The sequence below is a fragment of the Cynoglossus semilaevis genome, unplaced genomic scaffold (genome assembly GCF_000523025.1).
Source record: "Cynoglossus semilaevis isolate Cse_v1.0 unplaced genomic scaffold, Cse_v1.0 scaffold1282, whole genome shotgun sequence".
NCBI classification, from domain to species: Eukaryota; Metazoa; Chordata; class Actinopteri; order Pleuronectiformes; family Cynoglossidae; genus Cynoglossus; species Cynoglossus semilaevis.
Genome location: NW_007585122.1, coordinates 50,588 through 74,268, shown reverse-complemented (window position 1 = coordinate 74,268; position 23,681 = coordinate 50,588). Strand labels below are relative to the sequence as shown.

The following is a 23,681-nucleotide window of genomic DNA, read 5'->3' as shown; positions in this document are numbered from 1 at the left end:
GCTGTCTGCTCCGGCTGCAGCCTGGGTGCTTTGAGCAGCCCGTCCCTCCACTGTCCCACGCCGACGTAATTCCCCCCCCCCCTTTCACCATCACCACCACCTTTCCTCTCTCCCTGCCCTTAAACACTCTCTCTCTCACGCATACACACACACACACACATACTCACTTTTTGTGCTGCTGACCGTGGTTGCCATCTGGTATCTCGCTTGAAGCCCCTAAAACGCGTAAAAAAGGGGTCCATGATGTAATGACACAGGCGTCTCATCACCCAACAGTCTTTTCTTCTGTTGAACCACCTGATACAGAAACACAGTTGTGGAACAAGTGTAAGGAAAAAATAATAAGCAAAAAAAAAAGTTAATAATGACATTTATGGGCGTTTTAGTATTTGGTCTCCAAAGGTAAATAGCTCGTGTAATGATTTTCTAAATAATAATAATCTCTTTTTACAAACAATCAGTCAAACAGTTAAGGATCTGTTCATGGCATGTTCACCAACACTGGACACACAATTACCTCCGGGGAAAGATATAATTGATCTATAGGCGAATCTATACCTCTCTGGACTGGTTGCTAAGAGACATGTTGGGGCTTTTTCTCTTTTCTGCAGCATTTTCTTCTGGGGAACAGCATTCAAGGGGTTAAGTGCTTGCTGAAAAGTGACGCTTCCCCCTCGGGTAGCTGGTGAGTCCGCTGCAGGTTCAACAGCGCTGTGATTAGACTGTGCACACAAAGATGTCTACAGGGGCAAACACGGTACACAGTGTGAGATTGATGCCGCCCTGTCCTGTCTGGATGGAGGGTGTGATGGGAGCTGGAGCTGTCCGGTGCTGAAATTGTTCTGAACCCGCCACCTCCGTCGGTCTCTCCTCGCTCTTCCTTTCGCCTTCTACCTCTTTCTCAGCCTCGCTTTTGCGTCCTCTCTTTCCTCTCTCACCCCCACATTTTTTTTTTAAAAAAAAGAGGCAGTTGATATAAAGTAGGAACATCTTTGTTAGTAGTTTCTCTATAGTAGTTTCTTGCTAAATATTTTACTTTACTTCATTATATAATATATACTACTAATTTAGCAAATGTAGTTGTTATTAAGATTAAATGTAACATGTTCAACACCTGATATCTAAAACTACCATTAAAGTATTTTGTAAGACCAGTACTTGTCACCTCACATTATAACAACACTGTGTGAGAGGCTGGAATGATTTTCTTAAAGTGCATGAAAAAAGGCAGAGCGATGCTGCTGCTGAAAAGAATGAGGCCAGGGTGATTCCTTCAGGCTGCATAAGTGGAGACAAAAATTCCTAAATGTGATCGAATGCACACAAGAGGGCATCGTCATGAAACCGGCTTTGGTAGTTAGCCTTGATTTTTCTTCTCTTCCTCAGGGTGCTTAGGCCTCCACTGTGCCTTTGAGGGGTGTAGTGGATGTACACTTAGTTCTGTTGCACTGGGGAAGATGACACTTTAATGCAGACAAAAAGCTTGCAGCGACAAAATACAATAAAACTACATGACATCATTTGAAATTATGGGGGATTTTTTTTAATAAATTTGTCACAGGTCAAATTAGTGGGCAGTAAATGGTGATCACTCATTTGAAACAAAGGAGAAACTAATCATTAGGCCTGTTGTTATGAATATGTAGGAAAGGTAAAGTGGACAAAGATTAAAAGAGAAAACAAGAATCGCTCAGAGGCCCACTGGAGGTGATCCTCGTGGAGGCTGGGAGTGAGGAGGCAGTCGGAATAAATCAATGCATATGTGCGTTTGTGCGTGTGTGTTTTTGTTTCTCGCCCTTGGACAAGAAATTAGAGAAGAAGAAAAAAAGGTAGCTAAAGTAAACTGGACTCCTGTAGTAGCCTTTCTTAATCAGGGGTTTGCGGACCACTACTGGTACAGGATAATTTGTATTTCATAATATCCATTTCAAGTTTAAATTATTGTTTAAAGGGGATGTTATTTAAATATTTTCACCTTTTTCATGAAAAGAAATATTCACCAAATCAAGATAATTGACAGAAGTAAAGGTCAAGTTGTCAGGAGAGATTTTCCATCCATCCATTTTCATGCACTTATCCGTTACCGACTCATGGGTGCAGCAGTCTCCACGACCGCCACCCATATCCCACTGCACCAAACCAGCCCCTCGTGAACCTTCCTGCGGGTGGTGAGTCCACTGATTTCTGATTATTTTTCCCGTTGAAGGGATTATTTATTATGGTTATTTCTTATTTTTCTTTTTTTTTTATCAGAAAAGAGTTACATTTATGATGAAGCTGATAATGCTGAATGTACTACTGGGTTTGAATTTCACCCCTCATGTTTTGATGCTAAATGAGGCTATGGGCTCTCATCTGGTAATTCAGATTGGGCTGAGAGTCAGTCAGACATGAATGTAGTCATAGAGAACATCAAGATGATCGTTGCAGAGAGCGGGAGAAGGGGAAGTAAAAACCTAGAGGACAAAGAATTTTTAACATAGCCTGTGACAATGGTTTCCATGACTCATCTTTTTTTTATATATTGCTCCTTTTAGGCGTCACTGCAGGAGCTCATCTGCCTGTATCGTAACCTTGCCTCCTCTACTGTTATACCAACCACCTTCAGTTCTTTCTTTCTGCACCTATGAATACATTCTGGTGTTTTCTTCTGTTTGAATCCTCTAGCTCTTTCTATACATTACTAACCCCCACCTGTCCATCAGTTCTGCCCCCATTTGGTTCCTGTTTAAGTCCTAATCACAGCCTGGCATGTTTTGACAATGTTTTTTTTATTCATTGAATGTAAGTTTTTAACTTCTGGCCTGTGTGTGTTTATTAGAAATATGTTTGTATCCCTTTAAACACCATTAGGAGGGATTCAACTTTCATATATGTAAAGCTGCACGACAGACACATTTCCAATCGATTTACAGTAGCAAACCTGAAAGATGTCATACATATGCTTTTTTGACTCCAACTTGTCAAAATGCCAATAACTGCTCTGATTCACTGGTGAGGCCCAAAAATCCAGACATTAATAGGAATCCAATTGATGAATCATGGCTGAGATGTTTTTTTGGAAACAAATGTGAGTGACAATGTATGTGGGTAATCTGCTAAAGGGTAGACAAAAAAATCCTAAATTTGTCTGGGAATATCGTCATCTGCTGTATGTTTTGACAGAAGTCAGCGGCGAACACACTGCCGGGACTGAGTTAGAAAAGTCACAGACAAAAGAGCGACGATTACTGCTTGTTGTTGCTCATCATTTTCTATCAGTGCACTCAGGGAAGAAAAGTAAAGGTTTGCGTTGGGCATGACTAATACATTTTCCCAAGCTCCTCTGAGACACGGAACAAAATGTGTTTCCTGTTTGATCTCTTTAAATATTCAATTGCTGCAGCAAAGGTTAGCACTTCACTACTGAAAATCATCTCCTCCACCACCAACACATTTGTCACAGACGCCTGTGTTAAATAAAACATTAAACTTTTGGCAACTCCCTTCCTGAATATCAATGCGACATCAATATTTGCCTCCAAAGCTCCTTTTTTAATCTTCTCAATCTCTTCAAAACCAGAAACCCATAGCAACGCACATTTTGCTTCAACAAAGGGCAGTTATTTGGTTTGTAAAGCACGGCCGGGTTTCACATTCAATTGAGTTCTGGCATCAACAGCCCTCACTGTGAGGTGGGCTGCAGGAGCCCTGAGCAAACCATCTATTGTACAGTCCAGACAGGCTGCAAGTGAAGCAAAAACTGGGCCGATTTGCAATACATCACACACGCATGCATACACACACACATGCACGCACACACACAGACACACATATCTTAACGAAGATGTGTCAGTGGGTACAACAAAACACAGTAGCTTTTGTCAGGCATTCCCTTCTTCTATCTTCTACATCCTCTTTCCTTGTCTCTTCTTCCATATTCTCATTCCTGTTCTCCTTTTCCTTCTACTTTGTTTTTTTTTATTTTCTACTTTTGTTTCTCCTTTCTCTCTTTCTTCATCGCTGTATTCTACACATTCATTTCAAACACTCACACACTCATTCAGTTCTCTTCTAATCAGACAGTGTGCCTTCTGAGAGCCAAGGAAAGACAAAATGCCTTTTTTCTGCAAACACACACGTGTGCACACATTTTGTGACGTGGTTTCTCTTTTCCTTATTATTTTAACAGTGTCCGTAAATCAGATTTCAACTCGGTGTATAGTTTATCTCGGTAATAACAGTTCTTATGATCTGATCCATTCAAATAAACACACAACACAGCCTTTTATTTGGCTGACAGGGACGAAACTGTTTATTTCTTATGATCTTAAGCATTGGCCCCTGTAGAATCTAAACCAATAATGGTGGATTATGGAACCCTGACACCAATGTAAAATGTAACAATTTCGCCATCTACTGTCTAAATTTGCAAAAACACTATATCGCAGGAAACGGTAAATTATATTATATTATTACAATATTATATTTTTTCAATTTATTTGAATTAATGAATAATGTGTTGCCATTATGTTGCATTTAATTGCAACATTCTGACATTTACTTTTGAATTTTAGGAAAAGGCAGAATTGGAATAATTATATTAAATATCAGACAAATTTCACGATCACGAGAAACGTTTTAGAATTACTTCAGGGGCCTTATCCCTTATTTTAATATATTACAAATTCCGTTAAGAAATACAATTAAATTTTGTGGCTCTTTTCCTCCGCAAATAAATATAAGCTATAAAAAATACACGACGTTTGTAATTGCCGTTGAAGTTTCCATTTATTCAGAGTTGTTTCTACTTTCTAAGGAGTTCAAACAATTTATCTTAAATCAGTTTTGTCTCTGTTTGTTTTTATTTTACTCCTATCCATTTTTGACAAGCAGCGGAACAGTGCATAGGATCTGTATGTTGTTTGTTTCCAGTCGGCGTGTTTTTGGCAACGTACTGATCTCGCCCGACAACATCACAAATCTAGGATTATAAGGTAATTGTACCGCATTTACTTTACTGAAAAACATATATGTACTTGTCTGTAATTGGTTTTATTCTACATGCTGTTGTTACTGTCATTTAAATGAGATGTGTGTATTTTACTAGATACGACTTTTTTGTCTGTTAGCCCGCTAGCTACAGTCAGCCACCTAGTTTCCTGAGCCAATCCAGCTGTAGTGGCTTCCCTCACAGATTTGTAAACACCTTTTTTATTTGTCCTTTGAAAACCTTTAAGTCTTGAAAATAACACGCAATCGAGCTCAGTCGGGCTGCTGCAAAAAGTAGCTGATGTTTTAGCGCTTGACCAGTATTTGCGCTGTGTTTTTAGGGCAATGGAGTTTGCAGAGCTAATAAAAACACCCAGGGTAGACGGAGTTGTCCTTCACCGACCTTTCATGCCCACCGTGGAGGGGACACTGTGTTTGACTGGCCACCATCTGATTCTGTCCTCCAGGCAGGACAACACGGAAGAGCTATGGCTGCTACACTCCAACATAGACTCCATAGAGAAGAGGTGACGGTCATGTGATGGCTGCCATTTATTTGATTAAACAAACAGCAATGGTTTCATTGGGGAGTTCGTGCTTAAGGTGTATTTTCTATCATAACTCCTGTTTGCTCACTTAAACAAAATGTTCACTGGATTTTCAGGTTTGTAGGTTCTCTAGGAAGCATTATTGTCAAATGCAAAGACCTGAGGGTGATCCAGCTGGACATACCTGGAATGGAGGAGTGTCTAAATATTTGCAACTCTGTTGAGGTAAAAAGATTAGACTGTACACAATACCTGTATCTGCTAAATGTTTACTGTAGTAAATGGTGTTATCCTTAAACAACAATTTTGTATGTTTTTCCTAGGCTCTTTCAACACTTGATTTAGTTTCACTGATGTACCCTTTCTTTTACCGACCCATGTTTGAGGTCATGGAAGATGGCTGGAAATCTTTCCTTCCAGAAGATGTTTTTAAAGATTTGGAATCTATGGTATGTCTGTGCATAAGAACAGAACAATTGCACGTTTTACACAAATTATTTTTTCTTAAATATTTATAAATTCCTTTTAATTAGACTGATGAGTGGAGGCTGAGTGAAGTCAACAAGGATTTTAGCGTGTCTCCGTCATATCCCCCTCTGGTGGCAGTGCCTAAAGATATTGACGATGAAACATTAAGGAAACTGGCCCCTTTCCGCCACAGTGGCCGCTTCCCGGTACTTAGCTACTACCACCGAAAGAATGGCATGGTATGTGTTTTCTTTTTATGTATCATTTTGGAATATACCATTATAATGACACGTTTGTCTCCTGCACGCTCTTAACAAAATATCTTCTCCACTCTAAGGTGATGATGCGAGCAGGGCAGCCTCTGACTGGAACAAACGGGCGACGATGTAAGGAAGATGAAAAGCTAATCAATGCTACCCTGCGACCAGGTAAACGTGGATACATTATTGACACGCGTACTATCAGTGTTGCTCAGCAAGCCAAAGCTCGAGGTGGAGGATTTGAGTCTGAGGCTAATTACCCTCAGTGGAGGAGGATTCACAAGTCCATTGAAAGGTCAGTTCTGCAAAAAAGTGAACTTGAGATCTTTAAGACTGTAAGACTATTAAGAATGTTTTGGGTTTTTTTCTTCACTATAAAACATATTGTTAAAGAGCAGCACCTCTACTTTAAATTTAGAAACTTCTTCTAGCATTGTGTGGTATTTGTTGTTTCCAGGGCTAATGTCCTTCAGGAGAGCCTGATCAAGCTGGTGGAGGCGTGTAATGATCAGTCTCACAGCATGGACCGTTGGTTAAGTAAACTGGAGGCTTCCAGCTGGCAGACTCATGTCAAGGAAATCCTCACCACTGCTTGTCTTGCTGCCCAGTGTATTGACCGGTCAGTGAAGCTCATGTTCAGTGGACATTGAGAAAATCATGGTGTTGTGTACGTTTCATTGACATTTTGTCATCTTAAATTTTCGGACAGGGAGGGAGCGTCAGTACTCGTTCACGGTACAGAGGGGACAGACTCCACCCTCCAGGTGACCTCTTTGGCTCAGATTATTCTTGATCCGACCTGCAGGACTATCAGAGGGTTCCAGGGACTGGTGGAGCGAGAATGGCTCCAGGTAAAAGTTTCTGAAATTCTCAAAAGCCTCAAGTTCAGCAACTAAAATGATTTTCATTGGTATCTTCTATCTCTTAAACACAAAAACAAATATGCAGGAACACACTCTTTAAAATCGGTTTAATGGTTCAGTAGTGCTTTTATCTCTTTTGATATGCACTCTGTCAGGCGGGTCATCCATTCCAGCAGCGCTGTGCCCAGTCAGCCTACTCCAACAACAAGCCCCGCCAGGAAGCTCCTGTCTTCCTGCTCTTCTTGGATTGTGTTTGGCAGATTCTTCGCCAGTTTCCCTGCTCTTTTGAATTCACAGAGAGCTTCCTGGTGCTGCTCTTCGAACATGCTTATGCTTCTCAATTTGGCACTTTCCTTGGAAACAATGCATCTGAGAGGTATGTCTAGTTTAGGCACACGTGTCTGGTGTTTTTTGTTTTTTACAAAAAATGAATAAGACGGAGTAGGAATTATGAAGATTATTAACAACAATATTGATTCACATTTATTCTAGAGCAAAGCTGTCTCTGCCTGAGAAGACGGTGTCCCTTTGGTCCTGGGTGAATCGGCCACAGGAACTGGAGCATTTGACCAACCCTCTGTATGAAGCCAACAGTCTGGTCATTTGGCCCTCAGTGGCCCCTCAGAGCCTGCTGCTGTGGGAAGGTAAACTTGAATTAGTATTTTATACAAACATATTTTATTACTGTATTATGGTCAGTTCCACAGCCTGTGAGTTACTTATCACTGCTCTTAATAATATTTAATCATATTAAGTTTTTTCTTGAGTACAATTAATGAATTCCAACATTAAGATGTAAATCTGTGATCATTAATGTGTGGTAAAACACCAGTACAGGTTCACACAATACACCATGTACATGTGTAGTTGACTTTGTCATAATGTTTCTGCTGTTTGTTTTACGGGGCAATGTCTGTTGGATTTTCTAGTCATGCTGATGTTAGAAACGGGCGCCTGACTCACAATCCACAAACTAGTTTTTACCAAAGCACATCATGTGATTGGAGTTCTTAGAATGACTTTGTACATTTTGCTCCCCGATCAATGTCACACCATTTATTGTGTGCTTCAGTGGTGAGGTCTTTCGTGACAGTGGTCAGCTGATTCTTTTCATTTTATTGTTAATCTTTTGCTAGTTATAAATAGCTGTGTGGGGAGAGTCAAATGTCGCTGTAACGCTTCCACAAATTTTTAAAGATAAAACATTTTCTAAAATGTGTGGGGAAGCCTTTGGTGACCTCAGAAAAAACAACCCCACATCATTATCCCTACTCCACAAATCTTTACGTTTGCTACAATGTCCTCAGGATGCTGGCGACATTCTCCTGATGTTCACCAAAGCCAGACTTTTCCATTAGTCTGACACACAGAGAAGTGTGATTCAACACGTCATGGATTAAATTTCCACCTCGGAATCCAGGAATGGTGTGTAGTAATGTGTTAAGCTTCTGGCAGCTGCTAAACATAGAAGGCCATGTCACGTTACTGAAGTTTATGGTGTTATGTTGTAAATAAGAAGATGAGTTTTTAAAGTTATCTAGATCTCCACTATATTTTTAATCTTTGTCTGGTAAAGAAAATGAAAGATGCACTTAGAATTCTACAATTAAGAGCTGTGAGTTATTTCCTATTTGAACAGGGTCCTTTACGAACTACGACCACAAGGGGGCACCCTTCGCCTTGTGCACCAATGTCTTATCAGGTGAAACCGCGTATAGTCGAAATGACTATATACTGGGCCTTTTCCAGTTTTTTAGCATTGCTCTGGGTTCCTCTGGGTAACCCTACATTACGTGACTGCTCAGCTTGGTTGTTTGTTTTGGGTTTTTTATTCTTTTGAAGCACACTATCATCTGAGCTCCCTGACATTTGACAGTAATAGTTTTGGTTCTTTGTTTCCACATGTCACAGTTAAACAGGTGAATTACTGTGTCAACATAGTGAACATATTTACATGTATAAATTCAAGTTGTTTGAGGTTTTTTTTATCATTTTAAATAAACCAATAACCAACCGTTGCAAGAAATAGAAATATAATTCAAATATATATAGATCAATAAATGTGTTTAGTTATTTGCAGAATTGTCCTAACTCATTCTATTCCCTCTCCTGAACCGTGAGCTCAAGTTCTGTGCCTTGAAAAAAATCTGAATCCCACCCAAGTGGGAGGCAAAGGTCATTTTTAAAGCAAAATAAGAGGGAGGTGGTCTCAACATCGGGGTCACTGGGTTCAGACGTTACCTAATAAGGCCCCTCTTTACCCCCCCGTCCCGCCTAATGCATCAAGGCCACACCCCTTTCTATATGAAGTGCAGCATAGGATGGCTGACTGAAGCATGTGATAACATGGTAACGCCTGCTCACACAGCTCTACCACAGGGAATGAAGCACACTGCTGCGTTAACCTGGAATACTGAATCAAGTCTCCATCTGGAGACACCAGACCATGTTTACAAAAAAACAACCTGTGTTCCAGTCTCACACATTGTCTGCGCTGTGGACAAAGAGACTTTTTATTGTAGATTCACATGGACTTGATTTGTTATATAACTAAAAGAATCTTATTAATGAAAAGAAAAAAACTGTTTTTCTATGCCAGAGAATTCCTTCTTTGGAATCTGTCATGCAAAGAAAAAAAAAGAAGTTGAAGTTTCAGGTTTCTATTTGAAAGTTTCTATTAAGGCTGTTTTGACTTCTTTTTAAATAGCAAATTTAATGTCACATGTTTTTTCCAGTCAACCAGTTTCACAATTTTACTTAATTTATTTCCCAACCCACCAAAAAACCTAGAATTGGAGAACAGAGCACTTTAGATTTGAGTGAATTTTTTTTCCTTTTCTTTTGACAGGAGTGTTCCTGCGCTGGAACCGCTCATCCAAATGTTTTGACGAAGCCTATGAGGAAATGGTTCATATAATTGAGTATAACAAGGAACTACAGAACAAAGTAAACGCTCTGCGCAGGCAGCTGGCCCAGCTGGAAACTGAAGATCCTCTTCTTCAGACACCATAGAGACAGAGAGGGAGGGAGGGAGAAAAGGGAGAAGAGAGAGAATTTGTTCATTTGCATCTGTATGTATGTATGTGTGTGTTTTAATGAGACTGAAAGAAAGAGAATATAAATACTGAAGGAAATGAGGTCAGGAAATAAAAAAAAAAGAAAATATCAGTGTTTCACGCTTCATTAACTAAATCATTGCTTTTTCTAATTTTGTTTGTGGCCATACAACGAACCTCAATGTAAAACAGCAAAACATTTAGGGAGAAAAGAAAAAGCAATTGTTTGGCAGCAGGATCTTTTTGTAATAGACTCAAGACTTAACATTCCAGCTCAGTTCAATAGAGTGGACCATCATGTAGTTTCACCCAAATCAGCATGTAGTGCCTGTTTCTTCACAAATGTTCTCTGCTGATGTATACTGAGATACAGAGGCATGTAATGGGAACATACTAGAGGCATTTTCTTCCACCTGCTACTCAAAGTAAACACTGCTAATGTACTGCAGTATAACTATGGCAACATATGACAGATTCAGGAGGAGGCAAGAAGGTAGCATGTTACTTTACTGCACATCCAGATGATATAATCAGCGTAGGAACAGGGTCAACGCCTACTGTGATGCACAGTACGTTCGTCAGATCATTCCAGCTGTAGGATGTTTGTTATAAGCAATGGTTCAATTTAAAATGTTTTTTTTTACTTGCTGCAAACCTTGTCAAAAAGCATTAGGAAAGAGTTTTCACAATTGCAAATATTTATTTAAATCAACCTACTGTGTTGTCAAATATCAAAATGAATAACACACTAGTAAGAAAGAAATAGTCTAACAGTGGTACAGAGGTTTATTTTCCTCTTATGTGTGGCTACAAGAGCCTGGCTTTTACTATGATACTTGACAGTTGATAACAGGAGTTCTTCTACTTTATGCCACAGGATATTCTACAAACTGTAGTGATATAATGATGTGTTGAAATGCATTAATGTTCAAAAAGCATATCTGTTGGTGTGAAAAAGCTTGGGCACTTTTTTTGTTTTGTTTTTGTGGTTATTTTTCTGTATTCTTGGAGCCATTGTAATGTACAACAATATCAAAAACACACTTGAGGTCAGGGTTGCCTTAATGGAAACTAAAGGTTCTTTGTCCAATGTGAAAACATGCCAAAAGTAAAATGTTTACTAAAGCATTTACTCTAAACCTGAGATGAAGAGGAGAGAACAGACAGTGTCTCTTGTGAAAGTTCATCCTCATGTGAGCTGAATCCAATATTCCATTTATTTTCCTAACCAGCACTGAACTAATCATAGATGTTCCATGGTCTAGAAATTACACACTGCCTTTGTAGGCTGTAATTCTGGCTAAAATTGGAGACGTGACTAAATTTTCATCATCATCATAGTGATATTCAAGTACAGACTGTAGGGAATGGTAGCTTTTTCTTTATCCCCAACATTTCAAGGAGGAAATTCTATCTGGATCCAAAACTGGATTAATTGCTTGAGCTGGAGTTTCATTTTTGCTCAATTGCATGTTTACCTTTAAGAAATATAATATTCGCAGTAGAGAAAACACATCGGCTCTGTAAAATCCTTGTTTACATAAAACTTTAATGTCTCTTGTGTCTCTCTAATGTTGTGTTCACTTCCTGCAGCCAAAAATACTCCATATGCAAGAAATAAAAAACAAAAAATGTTTTGTTGTTATTTTGCTCTTTATCTTTGTTGATTTGTCATAGAAAGAATTCAGGTCTGTCAATCAACTTTAATGCCTGTAATGTATCACTTTGTGCAATGCCTAACTGTGAAATCAGAATAAAAAATAAAACATACACATTCATTTGTTGTTTTTTTTTGTCATTCAAGATTTAAGAATCTTTTGTCACATGCCACTGACAACAGATAATAACAGTGAAGGTAAAGCGGGAACAGGGTACAATTATTGTCTTTTATTGGAAATGTCTAACATGAAGAGGAAGCTCAAACACCCATGACCCATTTACAACATACTCCCATACCAGGAGTTGAACCCGGGGCCGCCTCGGTGTAGCATTCATGGCACTAAAAAATTTAACTCAAAACTCAGGTCATGTTAGACATATACACTGTGAAAGATTTAATAGTGCAATATAAAAAAATATTTTATCAACATTATTTTAAATGGCTCATCAATTATTAATTTGTTGTCTCTCCTAATACTTGCCAAATAAACATATCTGCACTGATAAATATATAATATTCAATGTCAGCCAAGGACACTCGGCGACTGTCCAGTGTAATGTTGGGTGTCAGCAGAGCGGTGTTTTTCCAAACCTTACACACGCATATGGCGTGTACAAGGATAAGTAAACAGCACGTCAAGTCACCTCACAAAATGTCACCACTGTAATGACGAGGTGATCACCTGATCACCCAGGAATAAATAGCTCCAACATCAGCTGCTTCATTTGGGAACGTTACGGCAGCTGTTGGTCTGATCCTTCACAAATGCACCTGACTTAAAACAGGACATGTCTCTAGGAACACTCGGTTAAACATTTTAAACATTTAGATTCAGTTGGTAGTTTGGGTGAAATCTAAACGTTATCTTGCAGCTGTGAAGAAAAGTCAAGGCCTTTCTTTGTTTTTTTCTTTACTTTCCTGCCAGCATCGTGTTCTTTAGAGATAGGAAATGGTCCAAGCTGGACACGTAGAATCTAGCGTTTGTTTTGACGTTTGAAAAATATGTCACTCTAACGGTTAACTTGTTTTGGAGTAAGATGATTCCCACTGCGATGATGCTGTGCATGGGGGTGTGCTCCTTTCCACCAGTCACAGTACAGCACAGACCTAAGGCCCAGCCTTTTACCCCACTCCACTCAGGGACATTTCCAAACCTCCTTGGCCTTCTTATCTACTGCAAACACTTCTGAAAGCCAAACACAGGGTGTGCTTACATGTTATTCCTTTGCCAAGACCACACATAAATATGAATGGATTCTCTCACGTGCAAATAAAGGCAACTGTTGGACTTTACAACCGTTTCAGTCCAGCAGCAGAGTTCATTTGTTGTTATTCAAGGCAAAAAGTTCAAATAAAGTAAATTGAATGAAGACATTTGTACTTGGGGACCTCAGCTGAAACATCACACCCTCTGCAATATTCAGCAAATAACAATTGAATACGTGAGAATACAAACAAATAACAACAGATAAAAGGATAAAAGGAGTAAAAAATGGTGATGCAAACGAACAGACCAGTCTGCTGTGACATGGGGTGTTCAAGGCACAGGAAATGTCACAATTACTTCTGCTTCACAGATGAAAAGAAGAGTGAGCAGTATAATATCTACACAAAATCCATTTACACTTAAGGTAGGTCATTTAAGTGTTAATGTCCAACCAACAAATACCTGTGTTGTGCCTTAGTTCTTGGGGACCCAACTTGGTCCTGACCCTTTTTCAGCTTCAGCTTTAATTTAGTCTTGGTCATCAATGTATCATTACACAATTGGCCATGACTGCTTGCTTTCTGGGGGCAGTGGTGGCTTAGTGGTTAAGGAAGTGGCCTTGGGTCTGGAAGGTTGCAAGTTTAAATCCACCAGCTGCCAAGTTACCACTGTGCTCTGAGCATGGCACCGCTCTCACACACTGCTCCTCGGGCACTCAAAAAGCTGCCCACTGTTCACTTTGGTGATGGGTCCTTTCCTTTCCTTAAAAGTCTGGTTTTCCCTGAAAGAATTCCCTGAAAGCACTAGTTTGAATCCATTTCATTATTTTCAAGGTCTTGGTTATCTTTGTTTGGGCTCCAATGACTTCAGACCTGCCTCTGAGTTATTAGCAAAACATTATACTTGAACAACATTTGGTTCCTTAAATTCTTTCTTTACTTTTCACTTGGCCTTGATCCTTACAAAGTCTGGTTTTAGATCCTTATATACATATATGGTTCAAGTCTTAGTAATCAGTGTACTCTAAAGGCTGTAGTACCTGTCTTGATTATATTTTTTCTTTATATATATATATAATTTTAAAACATCCTTGTTTTGAACTGGCTTTAATCCTGACATTGGTACTTGGACATTTCCTGTCTCTAAACTTGACCCGGTCCTAGAATAGAATAGAATAGAATAGAATAGAATAGAATAGAATAGACAGCATGTGGTGACGAGAAGTCATGAATCCACAAAGCCTCACAGAATGTTCTGAATGGGCGCACAGACGCTGTGGGCGTGGACTGTGAAAGGGGACCGCACCTCCGAGCATCCGCCAATCAGAGAGAAGCCGGCTTCCTCTTTACGCAGATGTCCGCTGATATATAGACTGAAGCTGATGCAACACCCGCTGAAAATAACACAGGCATCAGCTCAGCTGAGGAGGAATAAGAAGCATCTTTCGTGTGCTCATTAAATAACCCCGACAGTCTTTCTGCTGGTTTACCGGTGAGTAACTATGGATTATATTATATTATTGTGTTGTCTGTGTCATTCTTTGTGCTTCCGTATAAAATCAAATTACTTAATTTGACTTGAAATATCATTTAGGACTAATTTACGCAATGATGTTAAGCCGTTGTTAAGTCTGTCGGTCTCCCAGTGTGTGTTGGGTTCATCATAATGTGTTTCATCATTTTAAACCTTATATTGTGGTTCATACCAGCTTATACCAAATTAGCTAACCTACAGAGGAATTTAATTTAGTTAAATTAAATAATGTAAGAGTTTAAAAAATAAAACAAATTATTATGGCATGATATTAAATATCTAAAATGCAGACACAGTTGAAAACGGATAGTTTTAAGAACACTTTTCTAAATCAGTGGGTATTTTACGCGTGTGTACCACGTGAAAACCAGCCTTTCCGATAGGCTGCGGGGCTATCCCGTTGATCTTTTTTTTTTAAAATAAACAATGACATTTGGCGTCAGCAAACGCGTGGGTTTCAACTGAGCCCCCACGTGGACCACCCTATTTTTTTTTTTAAATAAACAATGACATTCGGCGTCAGCAAACGCGTGGGTTCCAATTGAGCCCCCACGTGGACCACCCTCCCTCCCTCCCTCCCTCTTCTCCTCCCTTTTCCGACTCAACTGATGCTTACGCACATGAGGTTTACGTAAAACCTTGTTGGCACAACAGTTTGGGTGCAGCGTCTGGGTGTTCAGGAGGCGCAGGTGCGCGTGGCGTCTATGCGCAAGTTTCCACTTGTGACGGGAATATTTTGGCCCCAATTCATCTTTGAGTTTTGGCAAGTTTGAGTAAGATGTGCATGGAATCTGGTTTCTAAAACCTTGTCCTATCCTGTCGGGGAAATTTAGGAACGTTAGAGTGGTATTATCGTGGCTGAACGCCCTCCTTTCCTGATTGGTTCTTGGCCGAAGGCAGGGCTGTATAAATACACTGAAGTTACGCTCTTTCTCTCTTTTTGGAAGCTCCCAGCTTACTCGGTGAGTAAAGTACTTCCCATATTTAGGGCGCAGAGATTGACTAACTTCATTTTACGCATGGCTCTGGGGTTGAATGATTGTGTTGTTAGCTGAATTGTGTTTTAAAAACGCGCACGGATTTGTTGCATAGCTCCCGGAACAAATCGGAGGTTTAAATTTACATCGTGATGAATTTCATAAGAAATGAACAGAATGTTTTGAAAGGAGACGAAGGCGTTGCCATGCACTGCAGGAGGGCGCCCCGCCTGTGTGCAAACAAAGAGGGTGAACCAAATACGCACAGTTTCCTTGCAGGAAAAAAAATGTTTTGTTCCTCCTTTTGTGATTCAGTATTTCACCACAGATGTGCAGGAAATGGTTATACATTTAATCATCTTGCCACTGAGTCAGTTTTACCGTCTGCTCATCTCTGTGCTTTGGCGCTTGACTTGTGGCAAGGAGCCCTGTTTTCCTTCTCTTCTTGTCTGGTCAAAACCCACAACTGGGAAAGGGCCCTCTAGAAGAAGGCAGTCAAATAGGGAACCTTCATTAAAGCAGTAGGAAAAATCTCTGAATACTTGGAGTTGAGTTAGCTCTGGTTTCCAGTGTATAGTCCCTCTGTATTCAAAGTAGTTTTTTTCAGAGATTTTTTTCAACTCTGTTATCCAACAGGCTAATTGTTATTTTCTTCCATAGCTATAAGCATGACAGCTATCAGGAACCTCTGCACAGTAGCCAAGCGGGCCCTGCTCAGCAGCCCTGGGTGTGTCTGCCAGCCTTCAGCAGTGGCTGTTCGCCACATCAGCTTCTCCCCAAGACAGGTGACGTCTGATGCCAGCTTCCATTCTGTGTCTTTCTCAGAAACGGACCATCCCAAGGTGCTCATCACAGGTAGGCAACATCTGTTTTGCTATGTTGTAGCACGACTTGTAATTTTAGTCGTCGTTACGTAGTTGAGGGGCAGACGTCTTAAGAATGTCATGTATGTTTGTGTGAGTGGAGGCAGGGCCGAGGTGTTGGTGTTGGTACTGTGGCCTTCAGGTCCTCTCTTTGGTTGTGTCTCCTTGGAAACCAGCACCATCTTAAATGTTTGTCTCCTTCTGTCATATACAGGTGGCCTGGGGCAGCTGGGAGTGGGGCTCGCCATCTTGCTGAGGTAAGAAAAAAAAAAAAAATTTTAGGCAGACATTCTGATTCCTATTCAAGTGGAATAATGATTTCCTTCTTTACAGGAAGAGGTTTGGAAAAAACAATGTCATTCTGTCTGACATTAGGAAACCTCCCAGCAATGTGTTCCACAGTGGTGAGTGAAATCATACACAGATGGAATGGTTTAGAGCAGGTGCCCAATAAAGAGCTTAAACTCCCAGTCTTAGCTAATGTACATAGACAGTTGTGTTTGTTTTTGTCTCCATTTGTATTTGACATATGACTAAAAGCTCCATCGGGTCATATTGATTTTCATTATCTTTGCTGGAGAGCACACTGTTGCGTTTTGTCCCTGAAATGTTGATGGTGAATTTACCTGAGTCAATATGTGACGCATGGTGAGCTGTGTTCTCTGTGTAATGAGATGTCACAAGGACATAATGAATGTGGCGAGTGATGTTCTTTAACAACAACATCAATAAATGCAGGATATGTAGAAATGGTTACTTTTATAGAAAAAGAAATAGTGTAACTTCTAGAAAACCAATATAGGTATAAATCTACCAGACAAATAAAAAGTTATTTTAAAAAAAACCTTAATTTCTTTTTTCCACCAGGTCCCTTCATCTACTCGGACATTCTGGACTACAAAAACCTGCGGGAGATTGTGGTCAACAATCGCATCACGTGGCTGATTCACTACAGTGCCCTTCTCAGTGCCGTCGGAGAGGCTAATGTGGCTCTAGCACGTTCTGTCAACATAACTGGTGAGTGATAATCTCCAGTCCTTCCATTTAACAGTGATAGGTCTTTTTCCTGTGATAAGCCAGTTTAGGTGACATCTCCTAACAAGGGTTTCCTTGTCTGTATTCAGGCCTACACAACATCCTGGACATCGCTGCAGAGCACGGCCTCCGCCTGTTTGTCCCCAGCACCATCGGTGCCTTTGGTCCTACTTCCCCACGTAACCCTACGCCAGATCTTTGTGTGCAGAGACCTCGGACAATCTACGGTGTCTCCAAGGTCCACGCTGAGCTGATGGGAGAGGTGAGCTCTCAGATCAATACGCCTGCAAGGACGCTCATCCTTGACGTATTGACTTATTGTTATTAGAGCTGTCTTTGTATTAGGCAGTATTGACACCTTTTAAACAAATATCTATAAATGGTTCCCTTCTGCTGCAACAGTACTACCACCACCGATATGGCCTGGACTTCCGTTGCCTTCGTTACCCAGGGATCATCTCCGCTGACTCCCAGCCTGGAGGTGGAACAACAGGTGGGCCGGGTTAAAGTGACACTCAATGCTCCGAGGGCGTCACTCAAAAAGTTCATTATATAACTTGCACAGCCTGAAGTGTTCTCATGGAGATCGTGACACGTGGCTTTGTCAACGTTTTTTTTTTTTTTTTTTTTTGTGATTATCTAAACTACTTACTGCCATTTACTGTTTCAGTTAATCGTCTTAACAATGTAAATAAAGCAATAATCTCTGTTTCCCATCAGATTACGCGGTCCAGATTTTCCACGACGCAATCAAAACTGGCAAATTTGAGTGCAATTTGAAATCGGACACCAGGCTGCCCATGATGTACATCGACGACTGCCTGCGGGCCACGTTGGAAGTGATGGAGGCGCCCGCAGACACACTGAGCATGAGGACCTACAACATCAATGCCATGAGCTTCACCCCAGAGGAGCTGGCCCAGGAGATCCAGAAGCAGATGCCTGAGCTGGACGTCACGTATGACGTTGACCACATCAGACAAGCAATTGGTTAGTTTGTTATTTTTTTATTTTTTGGAATAATAGATTTTAAGAAATAATAACATGAGGAAATCTCATAATCTGGGTGTTTTGTGATCTCTGACCTCTGCTTCTTGCTTCTCCCGTAGCTGACAGTTGGCCGATGAACTTCGACGACTCCAACGCAAGAAACGACTGGGGGTGGAAACATGAATACGACCTTCCGGAGCTCGTCCAGACAATGCTTAACTACATTGGTACAGAGACATGCATGGCTCGCGTTAACTGAGCGCATCAGTCTGTGTATTCTCTTGAACATGAAAAGTATAGACTGACCAAAGAGAATAGAGGAACACGGCATGTACATAGTAGTTCTCTCTGTAAAATCAGAAGGGCTCTGCTTGCCTGGTGCAAGGCTCTTGTCTCCAGAGTCTAGAACCCAATGCAAGCCAGCCAATTGTCCCAGCTCTTGTCCAGCTGCTTCCGCTTTGTTCTTTTTTCTCTTAACTGCTCAGAGATTGAAGATGGAGAGCAGATATGGTGGGTGATGGTTATGGTTATTCAATCAAACAGCAGAGATTGAAGATGGAGAGCAGATATGTTATTCAATCAAACACTGTTGGATAAAAATGACGGATGAAAAGATGGCTGGCATGTGAATGAATTACTCAAGTCTTGTGTTCCTGGCAAACAAATTGAGGACATATTTTTATTATTTGAGGGCCTCATGGGAAGCTGGAGCCAATCCCAGATGACAGAAAGAGGTGGGTTAAGCCCTGGACAGGTTGTCATTCCATCAATCCATCATAATAGATTCCCTAATTAACCTAAGCATCTGATTGGACAGTTGGAGGCGGACCAAACCAGAGAGAATCCACAAACACTTGGGGGAGAAAGAAAACAGCTTCCAAACTTAAAAAAAAAGTTATGGTTAAACCAGGACTCCCTGAAATATCTTCTTGCTGTAGGTCAGTAATGCTGCCCACCAAAATGTTATGTATTAGGTGGGAAATGCCTTTATATTTGTTTTTAGGTGAGGGTTTGTCTGCTTACAATCTCCACGACTTTCCAATTTAAAATGTTGCATGCTTGCAAATGAAAAAAAAGAGATTATTTTTGGAATGAGGGATTTTCAAGTACACATGTTGTGTCCTCTGCACTTTAGAGAAATCTGTCCTAAATTATCTGAGGGGTAAAGGAGCCCGGAGGTGAATCCTGATACAGTGCATCTATTTTTATTTTATTTTTGAGCTGTGGGGAGTCTTTGTTCTAATGAGATATTCTTCTGTTTATTCCACGTTATTTATTGTCTGCTGTTAAAAGGTTGGTGCTTAATCAAAATGTTTGTTAAACAATTTTCTGGTCCACTGAGTCTGCCACCGTTAGTGGTTTCTGTATTTCAGCTTTCTGTGAAGGTAAATGCTGAAATGGGTTTCTTTGAAAGTATTCAAGTCTAAATGTCTTTGTTTTACAAAATTGTTCAAAAATAAAAACTTTTTTCACATCTTAGTTTTTTTTTGTGTTTTTTTTTTTTTTTCCAGCCAATCACGACACGTAAAACAGTTTAATCCCATAATTGGCTCAGTTTGTTGCGTAAGCTGATCTGCAGGTTTGGTTCATACATTAGGGTGACGATAAAAAAAAACCCAGCAAATGACTACATTGTGCTCATAGTTTAACTGAACATTTTCATGCCTGAGGCACTGTTCTATGTTCTGACTGTGGTAGTTGTTTTGTTTTAATTTTTTTGTAATGTTTTTATTGCACTCCTAAATGACTTGTGAATGTGAGCACTATAATAAGCATTAACAAAGATGCCTTTACAGTGCTGTAGCATTTTATGCATGTCATGAACAAGTTGATACTTGCATTGTTTGAAGATATTTGCACAGGCGCCATCTCTTATATGAGATATATGATTAATGTGACACTGTTAAATATAAATTGGTGTAATATTCAGTGGGTTTTATAACAGTAAAATTAATTTTACTGGTGTAAAAGACATGAACACAAATATTTTACAAACAACAAAGAGGACAGGCCAGCAGTTTGTAACAGAGGGAAATGGTTAAATCACAACATTCGCTGAGAAACTGCCACCCCAGCACATCAATAAATGCACTAAACCAAAGCTTCTGGAGTTATTTGACCATAACGTATAACCCTGAGGACAGCAATGTCCTCCACTGCACGCATGAGAGCCTCTCTTCAATTTCTCTATGTCAGTAATTGCTGCTGTCCCCAAATGACCTGGTCTGGTTTTGTGTTTCAGTTGTCCCAAGGAAAGATCTGTAAGAACAGAGCTCCACTTCATTCAGCTGAATTTACTGTAAAAACAAGTTGAGCTGTTGTGTGAGTCAGAAGTCATCCACCCATCTAGGTAAGCAGACTTTCCAACTAATTCAACTGATCAAATGCAGTATGATTCGTTTCACTTGACTTTTGCTTACAGCCATCCTCCCAGAAATAAACACTGCATCAAAAGCACAGGAAGAAATGGAAGAAATTCTATAGACAGCTGCTGACATTGTGATCATAAGAAGACAGGAAAACACGTGTTACAAACAGATGCCAAAACATGAGTATGGGTACTATTTTGGCTAGTAGCAGTTACCAGATTCATGAGAGGCAGTCTTACATACACCATTAGCACAAACTGTAGAAGGCAGATGGTCTGGAGGGTGTAACAACAACAATAATAATGTCATAAGATGATACTGTCATTTGTGGTAACAATAAGGGACAAATTAAAAAGAAGCTGAAGATATACGTGGAGCTCTGCACTGTGGAGAAAGGGGAGGATGAAGGTTGAGTTCCCCTGCTGTGGGTAAGGACAGCTGCAGAGTTTAAAAACAGGAGGTAGGAAAAATACTTTGTAGTTTAGGTTAAATTTGAGAAGCAAAGTGGAGATGGTGTTTGGACATGCTGAGAAGAGATTGTGGTGATATGGACAATGGGTTTGGGGGACAGAGAAACCAGGCAAGAGATAAGGGATAGAAACCAAAGAAAATAGAAGAAAGTGAAGGAGAACTTAAATATGTTTTGTGTAACACCGTAGAACATGAAATGGTACATGATCCATGGTGGTAACGCCCAAATACAGCAACCCAAAACTGAAAAATACTTCAAATCAGTTCCTTTTGAAGTCTTCTAAACTGAGCCTTGGTTGACTGTCCCCTAGTGATAATAATGTTTACTCCTGACTGCTGTGGATCCTCCCAAAAGGTTCCAGAGAGTTGAAGGAAGATGTTGTAAAACAAAGAATGACCCGAGCCTCACATTTAACTTTGTCTTTCTAGGGAAACCTTGTCTGTTATGTAACGTGTCTCACACTCTTGTGCACACACACACACACACACAGGTCTCAGTACGGCCAATCAGAGCAGCTTTTCTGTTGCTTGGGCCCCAATGTTTTGTTCTTGATCGTGTAATAAGATTCTCACAGCAGTGGCTTACACATGACCGGGACAGAAAGTGAAGACTGAAAGAGCGAGAGAGAGGGAGAGAGAGAGGGAGAGAGAGACAAAGAAAACCCAGAGGAGAGAAGAACTGGGCAAGAAGCCAGAAAACTCCATAACACGCTGTACCATAGTTGTAACTCTACATAAAGACCTGTTGCCATGGTAATTTGGAACAAGACCCAACCACCACCCTCCCACCCTTTAGCCTCAGGAAAGTGACTACAGTATACAGTATGCAGCCTGGCTTATAGTACATACTGTCATATAGCAGTATCATGCAGTTGCTGGTTGACAAGAAGATGGCAATGTCAAACCTGTGGAATGTTGTGGCTGCTGAAGTCTTCAGACAAATGAATTTTAAATTTGAAGCCACATCTGAAAAACAATTTTTTTAATATTTTTTTTTTCAACAAATATAGTCTTACTATGATTTACACGTAAAGCTACTGATAAAGCTGTTCTTGTAAAGTTGAACTTTTAGCTTGTGTAACTGTACTTTGGCATTTTAGATTATAGTGTTGTATGTTTTCTCCTGCCCCTCCAACCCTTCTCTTTCTCTTTCATTTCATTTCTCTCCCCTTAGATGCCCTCCCCGTTTTCCCTTTTCACTCAATGCAGAGGAAGATGGCTGAACACTGAGGCTGCATCTGTTTTGTCTTTTAGGTCAAAATTTCTTCTTTTCTTAGGTCCAGCCAAGGTTAATGGTCATGAAGAAAAACATGGTCTTCAATTGACACCTTAGATTTCTTTGAATTGTCAAGGGCAAACATTAATGTATCCATGAATTGGGTTATGACTAAATGGCTGAAGCTTTACTTTGATATGCAGTTCTGACTGTGTACTAGCCCAAATAACGCAGAATTACAAATATTACTTGTCTCGTCATCACAACATCACATAAGATTATATTTAACCTCAACATGTTGTTTAGGTCATGCTACATTCAGGGCTGCCTTCATTTACTTTATATTTATGGGTCACTGTTCCACATCAATGGTCTGGAACAGTGCTGATGCTGAGACCCCACTTACGCCCCACAAATCAATAATCCCTGAATCAGTTGTAAATATTGGATGCTGTCTTTGACCTAAACCGAGTTTTACTTCAGTCAGCTTTCCATTTCATTATTTTAAACAAATAGGGAAGTATTTGTAAGGTTAAGAACTGCTGAGATGATCAAAAGTAGTATTGTAATACATGGGTGTGTAGTTTGACAATGCTAATATTAGGTCATTTAGCTAAGCCAGCTTTTTTAGGTCAGTCATGTCTTCTTGGGCTTCTGTTACACAATCGTATCCCTACAGTACCTGACTTGAACATCAGACACCAGTGTGAAATTAGAAATAGAGAGCAAAAACGATTCATGACACAAACTTTATTTAAGAGTGAAGAGAAATATAGATTTAATTATTAGGACCAAAAAGCCGTGCTCCAAGGAATTACATGTTGCTTTAAACTTTTTTTTAAAAATCAATAAATAAATACAAATATTTCTAGTGAAGGTATAAACATTGATGTGTTCTCTCCAGTATGTAGCTTTAGAACAAGTTCTGTTTTTTTATTTTTTTTTATTTATTAAGATGACCTGTAAAATAGTCCTGACTGACAGACTCGGTCAGACCTGTAAAACAACCTCCTGCTCCCAGAGGGTGTCACTTGTGTCTGTTCCAGGCTCCTACTGTAACACCCAGAAGAACTTGAAATAATTTAACTGGGGCAATCCAAAACAACTCATGATTTAAAGCCACCAATGTTTCTGTGGCAACTAACCCTGTCTTTCACCGTTCATTTAAGCCTTGGTTTTGTATTGCCAAGAAGA

At 40.0% G+C, this 23,681-nt stretch overlaps 2 protein-coding genes and 1 long non-coding RNA gene across 7 annotated transcripts in view; 2 read left to right on the top strand and 1 right to left on the bottom strand.

Annotated features, from left to right (window-relative positions):
* LOC112486561 (uncharacterized) overlaps positions 1–931 on the bottom strand; it is a 6,521-nt gene extending 5,590 nt beyond the window's left edge. Inside the window, exon 1 of the long non-coding RNA XR_003049058.1 lies at positions 168–931. This is a non-coding gene — a long non-coding RNA (uncharacterized LOC112486561). The remainder of the gene's footprint in view (positions 1–167) is intronic.
* A 3,937-nt stretch (positions 932–4,868) lies between these two features.
* mtmr9 (myotubularin related protein 9) lies at positions 4,869–11,936 on the top strand. 3 transcript variants are annotated; one of them, XM_025053746.1, is made up of 12 exons: positions 4,869–4,976; positions 5,112–5,180; positions 5,313–5,498; positions 5,636–5,744; positions 5,843–5,968; positions 6,053–6,226; positions 6,325–6,542; positions 6,705–6,866; positions 6,957–7,098; positions 7,266–7,486; positions 7,603–7,754; positions 9,959–11,936. In XM_025053746.1, the coding sequence occupies exons 3-12, from the start codon at positions 5,317–5,319 to the stop codon at positions 10,120–10,122; spliced, it is 1,650 nt and encodes a 549-aa protein (XP_024909514.1). In that variant the 5' UTR covers positions 4,869–4,976; positions 5,112–5,180; positions 5,313–5,316; the 3' UTR covers positions 10,123–11,936. The 3 variants fall into 3 exon arrangements, 2 of the variants coding, with proteins under 2 accessions (XP_024909514.1, XP_008335599.1); XR_003049054.1 differs by lacking the exon at positions 5,112–5,180 and adding an exon at positions 8,418–8,535 and having other exon boundaries at positions 4,870–4,976; positions 9,959–10,044; XM_008337377.3 differs by lacking the exon at positions 5,112–5,180 and having other exon boundaries at positions 4,870–4,976.
* A 1,501-nt stretch (positions 11,937–13,437) lies between these two features.
* Positions 13,438–18,971, top strand: tdh (L-threonine dehydrogenase). Of its 3 annotated transcripts, none has more exons than XM_017030857.2 (9): positions 13,438–13,457; positions 16,204–16,398; positions 16,621–16,663; positions 16,740–16,810; positions 17,274–17,423; positions 17,531–17,703; positions 17,844–17,934; positions 18,162–18,431; positions 18,551–18,971. In XM_017030857.2, the coding sequence occupies exons 2-9, from the start codon at positions 16,212–16,214 to the stop codon at positions 18,688–18,690; spliced, it is 1,125 nt and encodes a 374-aa protein (XP_016886346.1). In that variant the 5' UTR covers positions 13,438–13,457; positions 16,204–16,211; the 3' UTR covers positions 18,691–18,971. The 3 variants fall into 3 exon arrangements, with proteins under 3 accessions (XP_016886346.1, XP_024909515.1, XP_024909516.1); XM_025053747.1 differs by lacking the exon at positions 13,438–13,457 and adding an exon at positions 14,308–14,524; XM_025053748.1 differs by lacking the exon at positions 13,438–13,457 and adding an exon at positions 15,208–15,528.
* Positions 18,972–23,681: the final 4,710 nt, after the last annotated feature.

Excerpts from the sequence above, each read along its gene's own strand:
- mtmr9 (XM_025053746.1), top strand. The coding sequence starts at position 5,317 with ATGGAGTTTGCAGAGCTAATAAAAACACCCAGGGTAGACGGAGTTGTC. Across the intron at positions 5,499-5,635 it reads ATAGACTCCATAGAGAAGAG|GTTTGTAGGTTCTCTAGGAA; the intron begins GTGACGGTCATG and ends CTGGATTTTCAG. Across the intron at positions 6,543-6,704 it reads ATTCACAAGTCCATTGAAAG|GGCTAATGTCCTTCAGGAGA; the intron begins GTCAGTTCTGCA and ends TGTTGTTTCCAG.
- tdh (XM_017030857.2), top strand. The coding sequence starts at position 16,212 with ATGACAGCTATCAGGAACCTCTGCACAGTAGCCAAGCGGGCCCTGCTC. Across the intron at positions 16,399-16,620 it reads TCCCAAGGTGCTCATCACAG|GTGGCCTGGGGCAGCTGGGA; the intron begins GTAGGCAACATC and ends TGTCATATACAG. Across the intron at positions 16,664-16,739 it reads GGGCTCGCCATCTTGCTGAG|GAAGAGGTTTGGAAAAAACA; the intron begins GTAAGAAAAAAA and ends CCTTCTTTACAG.